This window comes from Ranitomeya imitator, chromosome 8 (genome assembly GCF_032444005.1).
Source record: "Ranitomeya imitator isolate aRanImi1 chromosome 8, aRanImi1.pri, whole genome shotgun sequence".
NCBI lineage: Eukaryota > Metazoa > Chordata > Amphibia > Anura > Dendrobatidae > Ranitomeya > Ranitomeya imitator.
In genome coordinates, this window is record NC_091289.1 from 58,855,085 (window position 1) to 58,869,623 (window position 14,539).

A 14,539-nucleotide genomic window follows, 5' to 3' on the forward strand; every position below is an offset into this window, starting at 1 on the left:
TCACAATAGCAGTATGTGGTCAGTGTTTTATATCAGTATTTGTAAGCCAAAACAAGGATTGAAACAATTAGAGGTAAATTATAATATTAACATGACTAGCACCTCTGCCTTTATCACCCACTCCTGGTTTTGGATTAAAAATACAGATATTAAATGCAGACCAAATACTGCTAGTTTGAGGACAGCCTTGGTTTGTAGAGGAAAGACATAGGAGACACGGTCAAGACAACAAAAAATAAAGTTTATTAAAGAGAAATATTATTAACATTTAAGAAAATTACTGGTACAGATAAAATTACAACAGGAAATTTACACAACATTGTGCTGCCATGACACATGTCCAATTTTAGAATAAAAAAAGGTGGCAAATTGGTCCCGCATGTGACCAACTTCAGCAGTTGACCGCAGCGGGTGATGATGGTAAATCGGGCAGTGGGTGTGCAACTGGTTCATCCAGTTCAATGTTGGGTCGCTCCTTAGTCATTATGTAATTGTGCAGAACCACACACAGGCTTTGACCACCTCGTCGACTGTCTCCATTTTTAGATTAATGGATGGCTGATGCAAGAATGCGCCATTTTAAGACTAGAATGCCAAAGGTACACTCTACTGTTCTTCGGGCCCTGGTCAGTCTGTAGATAAAGATCCTTTTAGTGTGGTTCAAGTCCCGACTGGAATAGGGCTTCAGTAGGTTTTCACACATCTGAAAGGCCTCATCCCCAACCATAACAAATGGTATCGGTGGACCTTGAGTGTTGGGGAGCGGTTGTGGCCGAGGAAAATTAAAATTTTTGCCATACACACGGCGGTCCATATCAGAGTTCTTGAAAGTCTGGGAATCGTTGCCACGGCCAAAAGCTCCAATGTCCACAGCGATGAAGCGACAGTCTGCATCGGCTATTGCCATGAGCACAACAGAAAAATATTTTTTGTAATTGAAGTACTCCGATCCTGTTCTGGCTGGTTTTATAATGCGGATGTGCTTTCCATCAACCACTCCCAAACAGTTGGGGAAATCACATACACTCCAGAATATTTCACATGTCCAAGGTGGGTAGGGGTATAAACTCATCCCGGAGAACATTCCACAAAGCCCGGCAGATGTCCGCAACTATTCCAGACAGGGTGGAAATTCCAAGCCGGTATTGGAAGTGGAGGGATGATTAACTCTCTCTGGTTGCCAGAAATCTGTAAGAAAAAATTTTTTTTTTTACAATTTATTCTATTTATGGTGTGGTTACGCTAAAGACAGAACGGAAAATACCCAAAAAATACATATCAGAACACCCAAAATTTGGACTGTCATTGGTTTGGATTTGGAACGTACCTTAATGCAACAAGCATACGTTCCTCTGGTAGAATCGCTCTACGGACCTGGGTGTCCTGTCTCCGTATGGTTCCTTGGACACGTTCCGGGATTTGCTTGCTTGAGTCTTGCGACATCCTTGTATATTCATGGAATTTATCTGGGTTGGCATTAAGCTCGCCATACAGCGTGTGATAGGCTCCACGTCTCACGTAATTCAATAATGGGGTGTCTCCAAAAACGCCTACACAGTCTCCTTCTCAATCTTTTGCGATTTCTGTCTTGCTCCCGAGAAAGAGAGAGAAAGAGAGAGAAAGAGAGAAAGAGAGAAAGAGAGAAAGAGAGAAAGAGAGAAAGAGAGAGAAGAGAGAAAGAGAGAAAGAGAGGAAAGAGAGAAAGAGAGAGAGAGAGAGAGAGAGAGAGAGAGAGAGAGAGAGAGAGAGAGAGAGAGAGAGAGAGAGAGAGAGAGAGAAGAGAGAGAGAGAGAGAGAGAGAGAGAGAGAGAGAGAGAGAGAGAGAGAGAGAGACTCATAACACACGCCCTCTGTAGTCCCATTGGCGCTGTCTTTTTCACCATGCGCACCAAAAAAAAAAAAAAAAAAACGCATAGAAACACGTACAAATGCGGCGTGTAACCGCATGCGTTCCCCGAATACGTCTAAAAAATGCCGCATTTGTACGTGTTTCTATGTGTTTTTTTCCTGAACTTGCGGATGCGGATTTAACGCTGCGGATTCTACCGCAAATGTGAAACTAGCCTTACACAACACTGGGATCATTTGTAGCACAATAAATAACTGAGTGATGATAAAGATGAAGCAGCAGCAGCTTACCAGACACAGCGATGTCAGATATCACTGTCTTTTTGCGGTCTTTGACGCTGCTAATCTGTGGAAAGTGGACATCTACAGCCAGGTACAGAAGGCAGGTAAGAAAGGCCAGCAACCCCACTGTCACACCATAGGTGCAGGCACTTCGGTTTTGGTTGAAAATGCAGTGTTCCTCCTCCTCACTTGCCTTATTAATGTATCCCTCATTAATTATGCCTCCAAAGACCACAATAGAGAACACCTGCAAAAGACCAAAAATAGAGAGTGTCAGAAAAAAACAACAATATAGTATAACATATTAAAAATGAACACACAAGCCTCATTCTCTATACCGCCCTTCTAGAAGCAGAAGAGTCCGCAACACTTTTCTCTATGTACAATGGAAATATCAACATGGTGAAAGCAAAAGAAAATGCACATTCAAGCTGGGAAACTCCACATTTAAAGGGAGCAATCATCAGGTTTTGGCTACCCCATTAGAGAGGAGCATAATGTATGGTTCAGAGACCCGGATTCCAGCTATGTGTCTCAGCGCTGCAGTTTTGATAAAATCATTTTTTGTCTGCTTCAGATCTACCAGTTCTGTGAATGCTGCGCTATGTATAACCCCGCCCACAACACTGATTGGTAGCTTTTCCACAGAGTAAACAAAAAGCTGCCAATCAGTGGTAGCTCATGAATATGGAGGACTACTGGCAGCAAGATTACTAGTCCTTGAGTGACACTATCCCCCTTCTAATACAGTAATTTTATAAAACCTAATGCAAACAGACTAGCAAGTGATACATCACTGGAATCAGGGTCTCTGTCTCTATATTATGCTGCTCTCTGAAGAGGTGGCAAAAACCTGGTGACCGAAGAGCTACAGTGGGTATGGAAAGTATTCAGATCCCTATAAATTTTTCACTTTCATTGCAGCCATTTGGTAAATTCAAAAAAGTTCATTTTTTCTCATTAATGTACACTCTGAACCCCATCTTGACCAAAAAAAAAAAAAAGAGAAACTGAAATATCACACGGTCATAAGTATTCAGACCCTTTGATCAGACACTCATATTTAAGTTACATGCTGTCCATTTCCTTGTGATCCTCAAGATGGTTCTACTCATTGGAGTCCGGCTCTGTTTAATTACGCTGATAGGACTTGATTTGGAAAGGCACACACCTGTCTATATAAGACCTCACAGCTCACAGTGCATGTCAGACCAAATGAGAATCATGAGGTCAAAGAATCTCTCCAAGGAGCTCAGATACAGAATTGTGGCAAGGCACAGATCTGGCCAAGGTTACAACAGAATTTCTGCGGTACTCAAGGTTCCTAAGAGCACAGTGGCCTCCATAATCCTTAAATGGAAGAAGTTTGGGACCACCAGAAGTCTTCCTAGACCTGGCCGTCCAGCCAAACTGAGCAATCAAGGGAGAAGAGCCTTTGTGAGACAAGTAAAGAAGAACCCCAAGATCACTGTGGCTGAGCTCCAGAGATGCAGTAGGGATATGGGAGTTCAACAAAGTCAACTATCACTGCAGCCCTCCACCAGTTGGGCTTTTATAGCAGAGTGGCCCAACGTAAGCCTCTCCTCGGTGCAAGACATATGAAAGCCTGCAGAGTTTTTTTTTTTTTTTTTTTAAGTAAAAAACACACTTATGAAGATCTCCAAGACTATGAGAAATAAGATTCTCTGGTCTGATGAGACGAAGATAGACCTTTTTGGTGATCATTCTAAGCGGAATGTGTAGAGAAACCCAGGCACTGCTCATCACTTGCCCATCACAATCCCAACAGTAAAACATGGTGGTGGCAGCATCATGCTATGTGGTGTTTTTCAGCTGAAGGGAAAGGACGACTGGTTGCCATTGAAGGAAACATGAATGCGGCCAAGTACAGAGATATCCTGGGTGAAAACCTCTTCCAGAGTGCTCTGGACCTCAGACTTCGCCGAAGGTCTTCCAACAAGACAATGAGCCTAAGCACACAGCTAAAATAACAAAGGAGTGGCTAAAGAACAACTCTGTGACCATTCTTGACTGGCCCAGCCAGAGCCCTGACCTAAACCCAATTGAGCATCTCTGGAGAGACCTGAAAATGGCTGTCCACCAACGTTCACCATCCAACCTGACGGAACTAGAGATGATCTGCAAGGAAGAATGGCAGAGAATCCCCAAATCCAGGTGTGAAAAACTTGTTGCATCATTCCCAAGAAGATTCATAGCTGTACTAGCTAAAAAGGGTGCTTCTACTCAATACTGAGCAAAGGGTCTGAATACTTCTGACCATGTAATATTTCAGTTTTTCTTTAATAAATGTGGAACAATGTCTACATTTGGGTTTTTTCAGTCAAGATGGGATGCAGACTGTACATTAATGAGGAAAAAAATGAACTTTTTTGAATTTACCAAATGGATGCAATGAAAAAGAGTGAAACATTTAAAGGGGTCTGAATACTTTCCGCACCCACTGTATTCCCATTTCAGACATTCATGTCATATCCACAGTGTATGCTATAAAAGTACCACCAGAACTACACCTCTCCTTCTCTACTGTATGACGTGGGATGGGGAGAACATAGAACAGCTAGAAGTCAGGTAGAGAAGCAGTCTTTGGTCTCCAAACGTAACAGGGGCCCAGCCAGGTCTGATGGCGCCAAAACAACCATCTGTTGAGAAATTATGATGTATCATAGGTGTTGGGAATTTCAGTTGCCAGACCCAAGAGGAAGGAAACTAGAACCATCCCAGGGGCAGGAAAGGAAGTGACAAACCCACGGGTTAATTACTTAAGTCAGGCTGTGGCCCAGGGTTCTCTTCTAAGGGAGGTCATGCTGGCATATAGTTTTGGAAGAAACTGGACACCTGCTGGCACCTCACACGTGACACCAAGGTCTAACATCCAACTTGTAACTGACTTTTGTATCATCTGCTTATACTTCTTGTACTACCACCTGAATTTATATATCTGACCATTGGATATGTATATGGCATATTTTGTATAAAGAATTTTGTCTAGTGTGCCCTTAAGGCGACTAAATATCCAATTTAACCTTGGGCTGCCCCTTTATCTTGATCCAGGAGTCCACGCAACCGTGTTCTCGGTTTAACGTCACATGCTACTGGGGCTGGTTTCTGGCACAATATAATCCCTTTATAATCCCGGTCTGTTATGCAACGAGAAACTGATGGCAGTCCTACCAGGCTGGCAAGGGTCTGTTTAACTGGTGCTAGATAAAAGGGTCTGAGCCTGTCAGGGTTGTGAGCGAGTTGTGCCATGCTAGCATTCGTGTGGGCCACCCTCTTTCACTCCCCGTGCTTCCCTTTGCCCATGTGGACATGGGGTGTCTGTGTAAAACTGACCAAGCTGAATTTATGTATCCCCAGGAGGGGAAAGTCACAGTGAAAGAGGGAAGACAGTGCCGCGTGACACCAGACGTATCAATGGCATCAGGTGGGGCTGCAAAGTGCGGTTCTTCACAGCCTCATCAGATCTTTTTTATAAATGGTCATAACTAGAGTTGAGCGAAACGGATCGCTCATTTTCAAAAGTCGCCGACTTTTGGCACAGTCGGGTTTCATGAAACCCAACCCGATCCCTGTGTGGAGTCGGCCATGCGGTACGCGACTTTCGCGCCAAAGTCGCGTTTCAATGACGCGAAAAGCGCCATTTCTCAGCCAATGAAGGTGGACGCAGAGTGTGAGCAGCGTGATGACATAGGTCCTGGTCCCCACCATCTTACAGAAGGGCATTGCAGTGATTGGCTTGCTGTCTGCGGCGTCACAGGGGCTATAAAGGGGCGTTCCCGCCGACCGCCATGTTACTGCTGCTGATCTGAGCATAGGGAGAGGTTGCTTCCGCTTCGTCAGAAGCAGGGATAGCGTTAGGCAGGGTCCATTAACCCCCAAACCGCTTGTGCTGTAGCGATTTCCACTGTCCAACACCACCTTTTGTTTGCAGGGACAGTGGAAGCTACATTTTTTTCCCTCAGTGCTGTAGCTCATTGGGCTGCACTAGAAGGCTCCCTGATAGCTGCATTGCTGTGTGTACGCCGCTGTGCAAACCAACTGCTTTTTTCAAAGCACAAATCCTGTTCCTTCCTTTCTGCACAGCTATCTTGTTTGTTTGTCCACACTTTTGATTTAATTTGTGCAGCAGTCCACTCCTTGTTATTGCTGCCTGCCATACCTTGCTGAGATTACTGCAGGGAGATAGTAATTGTAGGACAGTCCCTGTTTTTTTTTGGTTTTTAAATTCTCCCTGAAAAAAAATAAATAGTGGGAGATTAATCTTGGCATTTGTGCTTGAGTGCCAGTCGTGTGTGCCATCTCTCTCCAATTGTGGGGCACAGAAAGCCTAGTGTGTAATACTGGGCCTGATTTCTTGACAATTCTCCCAGAAACAAAAAAAAAGTGGGAGATTAAGATTGGCATTTGTGCTTAAGTGACAGTCCTGCGTGTGTGGCATCTCTCTCAAATTGTGGGCCACAGAAAGCCTAGTGTCTGCAATACTGTTTTTTTTTTGGGGGGGGGGGTTTAATTCTCCCTTTAAAAAAAAAAAATGGGAGATTAATATTGGCATTTGTGCTTGAGTGCCAGTCGTGTGTGCCATCTCTCTCAAATTGTGGGCCACAGAAAGCCTAGTGTCTGCAATACTGTTTTTTTTTTTTGGTTTTTAAATTCTCCCTGAAAAAAAATAAATAGTGGGAGATTAATATTGGCATTTGTGCTTCAGTGCCAGTCCTGCGTGTGTGGCATCTGTCTAATTTTGTGCCACAGAAAACCGAGTGTGTAACATTGTGCCTGATTTTCTTTGCAGTCTCACCCACCTATAAAGGGATATCTAAATCCTACAGAAGTTTCAGTTCACCTTGTAAGTTGTTTTACAGTAACAAATACCGTTATTTTGGTTACGTTTTTAAAACAATGAAGAAGTCTGGTGGAAGAGGTCGTGGCCGTGGGCGTTCATTGCCAGCTGGTAATGATGGTAGTGGTGGTGGAGCATCAGGTGGTCGTGGGAAAAACAATATAGCACCTAAGTCTCGAGCTGTGGAGCCAGGTTCGTCGTCTGGCTACACAAGGCCTCGAACGCTCCCTTTTCTGGGAGTAGGAAAACCGCTTTTAAAGCCGGAGCAGCAAGAGCAAGTTTTGGCTTTCCTTGCTGACTCAGCCTCTAGCTTTTTTGCCTCCTCTTCTGAAACTGGTAAATGTAAAAGCAGCGTGTCGTTAGTGGATGTTCACGCTCAGGGACAAGTCGCTCCATTGTCCTGTTCAGCAAAAACAACAACAGAGAAGGATGCGTCAGGCGACAACGGGTTACTCCATGGAGCTCTTTACACATACCGTCCCTGGGTTAGAAAGTGAAACAGTTAACAGGCCATGCCCATTACAAGTTGAATCGGACATGGAGTGCACTGATGCACAGTCACAGCCAGAGTCCTATGCTGTTCCTTTGACTCAGACCACAACATTGCCCTCGCAGTGTACTGATCCAGAATCAGACCCTGATGAGACTATGGTGCCCCGTCACAAACGCTATACCACCGGCTTACACGGTAACACAGACGAAGTTGCACATGAGATAGAAGAGGAGGTCATTGATGACCCAGTTGTTGACCCCGACTGGCAGCCATTGGGGGAACAGGGTGCAGGCGGCAGTAGTTCTGAAGCGGAGGAGGAGGGGCCGCAGCAGGCATCAACATCGCAACAGGTTCCATCTGCCGGGCCCGTATCTGGCCCAAAACGCGTGGCAAAGCCAAAACCAGTTGGAGGACAGCGTGGCCATACGGTTAAAGAAGCTCAGTCTGCAATGCCTGAAAAGGTATCCGATGGTAGAAAGAATGCAGTCTGGCATTTTTTTAAACAACATCTAATTGATCAGCGCAAAGTCATCTGTCAAAAATGTTCAACTACCTTAAGCAGAGGTCAGAATCTGAAAAGTCTAAATACAAGTTGCATGCATAGACATTTAACCATCATGCATTTGCAAGCCTGGACTAACTACCAAACGTCCCTTAAGGTTGTAGCACCCTTGGCCAATTAAGCTAGTCAGCAACGCTACATCCCTTCCGTCACTGTAAGGCCACCATTTTCCGCACCACCTGCAGTATCTGTGCAGGTTTCGTTGCCAGGCCAAAGCAGTCAGGGTCAGGGAATCACCAGTTTCGTAGAAGGAAACACTGCATCTAGGGCACCGGCAAGAATACCGTCTCCAACTGTCTCAGTCTGAAATGTCCACCGGCACCCCCGCTAGTTCCACGATCTCCAGCTCTCCAGTCCAGCTCACCCTACATGAGACTCTCGTTAGAAAAAGGAAGTACTCATCCTCGCATCCGCGTACACAGGGTTTTAACGCCCACATAGCTAGACTAATCTCATTAGAGATGATGCCCTACCGGTTAGTTGAAAGTGAAGCTTTCAAAGCCCTGATGGACTACGCTGAACCACGCTACGAGCTACCCAGTCGACACTTCTTTTCAAGAAAAGCCATCCCAGCCCTCCACCAGCATGTTAAAGAGCGCATCATCCATGCACTCAGGCAATCTGTGAGTACAAAGGTGCACCTGACAACAGATGCATGGACCAGTAGGCGGCATGGCCAGGGACGTTACGTGTCCATCACGGCACACTGGGTGAATGTGGTGGATGCAGGGTCCACAGGGGACAGCAATATTGGGACAGTTCTGCCTAGCCCACGGTCTAGGAAACAGTTGGCTGTAGCCGTTCGCCCCCCCCCCCTCCTCCTCCTCCTGCAGAAGCAAGAGCTCATCCACAGACCGCAGTCGCACAACCACTCCATCCGCAGCTGCCACTGTTGCACACCAGGTGTCCCATTATGGGGTAGCTACTGGCAAGCGTCAGCAGGCTGTATTGGCTATGAAGTGTTTGGGCGACAACAGACACCGCGGAAGTTCTGTCCGAGTTCTTGCAGAAAGAAACGCAGTCGTGGCTGGGCACTGTAGATCTTGAGGCAGGCAAGGTAGTGAGTGATAACGGAAGGAATTTCATGGCTGCCATCGCCCTTTACCAACTGAAACACATTCCTTGCCTGGCTCACACCTTAAACTTGGTGGTGCAGTGCTTCCTGAAAAGTTATCCGGGGTTATCCGACCTGCTCCTCAAAGTGCGCGGACTTTGCTCGCATATCCGCCATTCGCCCGTACACTCCAGCCGTATGCAGACCTATCAGCGGTCTTTGAACCTTCCCCAGCATCGCCTAATCATCGACGTTGCAACAAGGTGGAACTCAACACTGCACATGCTTCAGAGACTGTGCGAACAGAGGCGTGCTGTTATGTATTTGTGGGAGGATACACACACGGGCAGGCAGTAGGATGGCAGACATGGAGTTGTCAGGTTTGCAGTGGTCGAAGGTACAAGACATATGTCAAGTCCTTCAGTGTTTTGAGGAATGCACACGGCTGGTAAGTGCAGACAACGCCATAATAAGCATGAGCATCCCCCTAATGCATCTGCTGATGCAAAGTTTGACGCACATAAAGGAGCAGGCGTCTGCAGCAGAGGAAGAGGAAAGCCTTGATGACAGTCAGCCATTGTCTGGTCAGGGCAGTGTACAGGACGAGGTAGCGGGCGAACAGGAGGAGGAGGACGAGGAGGATGATGGGGATGAGTATTTTTTTTAATGAGGAAGCTTCTCCGGGGCCACTGGAAATTGGTGGCGTGGCAAGGCCGGGTTCTGGTTTTTTGAGGGACACAAGTGACGTAGATTTGCCTGAAACTGCCCTTCAACCCAGCACAACCGCAGATTTGACAACTGGAACTTTGGCCCACATGGCGGATTATGCCTTGCATATCCTCAAAAGGGACACACGCATTATTAAAATGATGACCGATGACGATTACTGGTTGGCCTGCCTCCTTGATCCTCGCTATAAAAGGCAAATTGCAAAATATTATGCCACATGAGAACTTGGAACAAATATTAGCAACCAAACAATCAACTCTTGACCGTTTCATTCAGGCATTCCCAGCACACAGCGCCGGTGATCGTTCTCACACGAGCTGCAGGGGGCAGCAGGCCAGAGGTGTTAGAGGTGCACAAATCAGAAGTGGCGTTGGACAGAGGGGTTTTCTGACCAGGTTGTGGAGTGATTTTGCTATGACCGCAGACAGGACAGGTACTGCAGCATCAATTCAAAGTGACAGGAGACAACATTTGTCCAGTATGGTTACTAACTATTTTTCATCCCTTATCGATGTTCTCCCTCAACCGTCATTCCCATTTGATTACTGGGCATCCAAATTAGACACCTGACCAGAATTGGCAGAATATGCATTGCAGGAGCTTGCTTGCCCAGCAGCTAGTGTGCTATCAGAAAGAGTATTCAGTGCTGCTGGTTCAATATTAACCGAAAAAAGGACTCGTCTGGCTACCCAAAATGTTGATGATCTAACCTTCATTAAAATGAACCACAACTGGATTTCGAATTATTTTGCCCCACCTTTCCCGGCTGACACCTAGATTTCCAATGAAAAGGTCTTGCTTGTGGACTGCTCTGACTGAGTTTTCCAATCTCGTACTTTGCAGCAGCTGTTTGTCCAGCATACGACATGATTACACCACCCTAAATGGCCAAACTCCCCCCACGGGGCCGTGGTCTCGCCACTTGGCGCAAGCACCCGTGAGAGTGCAGTTTGTCTGAAGAGGTGGGTGTGCACGCTTTTGGTAGACGGCACTGCCACTGGGTCCCTCATAGTACAATAAAGGGTCTCTGGCGGTGGTGGCGCGCAACCAACGTCAGACACATCGTTGTAACATGAGGGGCCCTGGGCCTGTACCGCCCGCCACAAGACAGTTTCCCCCCCCCCCCCCCCCACCAGCTCAAACAGTGCTCTACGATTTGCAAAATTATCTCTCACAGCTCCAGCAATGTTTAGTCTATGCGCTGACATCCTTCAATGCCTGGCACTGACAATACCAATGTGTTGACATGTATGATGCTACTTAAAATAGTCTGGGGCAGTGTCCTATATTTACACCAGTAAATACTTTGCGCCAAATTACTAAGTCAGAAACACAGCAGAGGAGCCCACCCCTGTACCTAAGTATGCCACCCTTTTGTCTTTTGGTTTTGCTGTATTGCGAGACATTAACATCTATTTATTTTTTGGGAGTACTAACTGTCAGACACTGATTACAATCGGCCTCCGCTGACAACACCAATGCTGCCTGTGTACCCCTGCAAGATAATTCCAAGTGCATAGAGCCTACTTTTGTTATGTTAGGCCTACTAAGCCTGTCTGCGGTCCCTCCTTCCAATAGTCCTCCACTGACCACACCACTGCTGCCCGTGTACAACTGGAACCTATTTTTAAGGGCCTACAGCCTACTTTTGTTATGTTAGGCCTACTAAGCCTGTCTGCGGTCCCTCCTTCCAATAGTCCTCCACTGACCACACCACTGCTGCCCGTGTACCCCTGGAACCTATTTTTAAGGGCCTACAGCCTACTTTTGTTATGTTAGGCCTACTAAGCCTGTCTGCGGTCCCTCCTTCCAATAGTCCTCCACTTACCACACCACAGCTGCCCGTGTACCCCTGGAACCCATTTTAAATTGCATAGAGCATCCTTTTTTTAATTGTAGGCGTACTAAGTCTGTCTGCGGTCCATAATTGAAATTGTCCTCCACTGACCAGAGCAATGCTGCCTGTGTACCCCTGTAACCTTTTTTAAACTGCATTGAGCCAAATTTTTTTGTTTAAGGCCTACTACCTGTGTCTGTCTGCGCCACTCAATACAGCTGTCCTCCTCTGAAAAAAGCTGAGCGTCAATAGTCTGGTTGTCAGCCTATAGGAATTTGAAAACTGCATTGGGGCTACTACTTCGGTAGGGCCTACTAACGGTGTCTGCCGCTCCAAGGTGTTCCCCAGGTTTCCTCTCCATAGCTTCAATCTTAAAGCTCTAGTTTAGTAGTTGTTGAAAACAACACTGCATTAGGCCTACAAGTTGGGTCTGGGTTGTAGAGACGGTGTCTTCTGCTCCAAGGTGTTCTCCAGGTTGCCTTTCCTGAGCTATCTTCAGGCTCTTGTTAAATAGTTGTTAAATGGAACGACTGCATTTGGCCTACTAGTTGGGTTGGGGCCTACTAACAGTGTCTGCCGCTCCTTGCTGTTCTCCTGGTTTCCTGTCCTGAAATTCCATTTTCAGGCTCTCGTTAAGTAGTTGTTAATGTTAGACTGCATTTGGCCTACTAGTTGGGTTGGGGCCTACTATCGGTGTCTGCCGCTCCTTGCTGTTCTCCTCCACTGAACAAAGCTGTGCCGCCTGTTTACTACTGTTGCCAATTTTGAACTGCATTTAGACTACTTACTGATTTGGGCCTACTCTCCGTGTCAGCCTCTCATTACAGTTGTCCTCCACTGAACAAAGCAATGCCCCCTGGTTAGTCCTGTTACCAATTTTGAACTGCATTTAGCCCACTTTATTCTTTGGGCCTATATCTGTGTTTCCTCCTCATCCTGCCCATTGCCCAGCCAGTTATAGATGAGTCTGCTGGTACATTGACCCATAACGCAACATTCCCCGTGCACGCTACACAGCAAGATTGTGACCCTGCTGAAAGTCAGGTTCCTCTTCCCGCATACCATCTTACACGGGGACAAAGAGGAAGGTGCATATGAAAGTGAAGGTTCCATCATCAGGTGGGGGAGGAATACTCGTTGGCGACGTCACTGGCACAGGGCCCCTCATAGTACGCAAAAGTGTCGCTGCCGGTGGGAGGCGCCCCTGCCGTGCAAACACACCGCCATACTTTGAGGGGCCCTGTGCCAGTGCCAATGCCAACGAGTGGGCCCCCCCTGCTTGCTCAGGATCACAGCACTTGCAAAGTTGAAATACTTACCTCTCCCTGCTCCACTGCCGTGACGTGGTCCAGATTTCCTGTGCCCACTAAATACTTGAACCAGTCCTACCCCCCACTTTAGCCAAATGACCCCCAATTTCCAATGCCTTACTATTATTATAAGGTAAATTAAGACTGACAAGCTTCAGTAACAGGAATGGATGTTTTTGCCATTAAAATGGGCACTGTACATGTTTTCCTGGCCTCCACTCACTGCCGACTATGCTCCCCCATTGACTTGCATTGGGTTTCGTGTTTCGGTCGATCCCCGACTTTTCGCGATAATCGGCCGATTCCACTCGACTCGACTGTTGAGATAGTCGGGTTTTGCGAAACCCGACTCGACCCTAAAAAACTAAAAGTCGCTCAACTCTAGTCATAACTCATTGTTCCGTTTTGGTCACAACTAAACCCATATGAAGTAGGGATAACAATACTAACCTCCTTGTTTAGATTTGAATCCAGAATTGCAGCGCTAATCACTGATCCACCACAGTAGATGATCTTTACATTCCTAACGTATCTCATATTAATAAAGAGGGGCTGCTGTAAATGGCTCACATGTGCACATCTGATAATCTTCATAGCCTTTTAGCTGCCCTCCAAGATTCTATTTTCTGCAGTCAGTAACATGATCGGCATTCACAGCTGCATGCCCTGCACATTGCAGTGTTCCTGTCTCCTGGCGACTTGCTTTTCCCTCATCATTGCACAAAACAATGATATGATTGGACAGCTCACTGCTTTGCAAAAAAAAAAAAAACCAGCAAGACTTATCTGATCATTGAAAGTCATATAATGACCTGCAAGTCTAGATCAGCAGCTGTCTCAGGCCATCCTCGGTGCTGATGAAGGGAAACTACTCCTACACAGATGTCCTGTAAATGAGTGTCTGACTTGGCTAATATCCCTGGTCATGTTGAACTGAAGGCTTGAAGGGTCAGCTACTGCTTTAGAGGGAAGAAATAATTTGCTAATGCCACCTACTGAAGTTAGCTACTCTATGGAAAAAAGAACAATTTGCACCGACATTTCTTTTTAAGTGGAAAAATAAGCAGGAATCATCTTGGATGGGGCATCGCAAGCAGCTTTATGCAGTGAACGCAGCAGTCAGTGGGGGTTGAGCATGCAGGCAGCATTCTTCAGGCAACGGCAGTTTTGTGCTGTACCTAGTGGTTCATCAGGCCCGACGTGATTACGGGGTGTGGATGTGTTCCTAAGGTAGTCAGAAGCATGATAAAGATCCCTATGGCCGCCAACTAGGCACCCCTGTGAAGCACAGGCATAGGCTGGGCTTCATAAGAAACCATCATTCAGACTATATAGTGCAATATTCTGGCATAAAATTCAGTAACCATAAAAAGTAAAATGCTGTAAAGAGGGAAGGAAAAAAAAAAAAAAAAAGATGACCCTGCCAAAGCAGTTGCGGCATCGATCAGCTGATCGGCCGGTGAGATCCAGGAAGCCGGGTTTCCTCTGCAGCTTATTCGGCAAGCTATAGCGCTTGCTGAATAACAAGGAACCCGATCAAATTCGCTCAACTCTACTCCTCCTCAA

The 14,539-nt window shown here is 46.4% G+C and overlaps 1 protein-coding gene and 1 long non-coding RNA gene across 3 annotated transcripts in view; both read right to left on the reverse strand.

The window, feature by feature from the left end:
- The window catches only part of SYNGR1 (synaptogyrin 1), a 116,876-nt gene that overhangs the window by 41,911 nt on the left and 60,426 nt on the right, over positions 1-14,539 (reverse strand). For both annotated transcript variants that reach the window (XM_069737002.1, XM_069737003.1), the window contains exon 2: positions 2,140-2,377. In XM_069737002.1, coding sequence (XP_069593103.1) covers positions 2,140-2,377 — 238 coding nt within the window. The remainder of the gene's footprint in view (positions 1-2,139; positions 2,378-14,539) is intronic.
- On the reverse strand, positions 221-1,583 carry LOC138647751 (uncharacterized). The gene is made up of 2 exons (XR_011315030.1): positions 1,328-1,583; positions 221-1,188 (listed from the first exon to the last, which is right to left on the reverse strand). It is a non-coding gene; the product is annotated as an uncharacterized lncRNA (long non-coding RNA).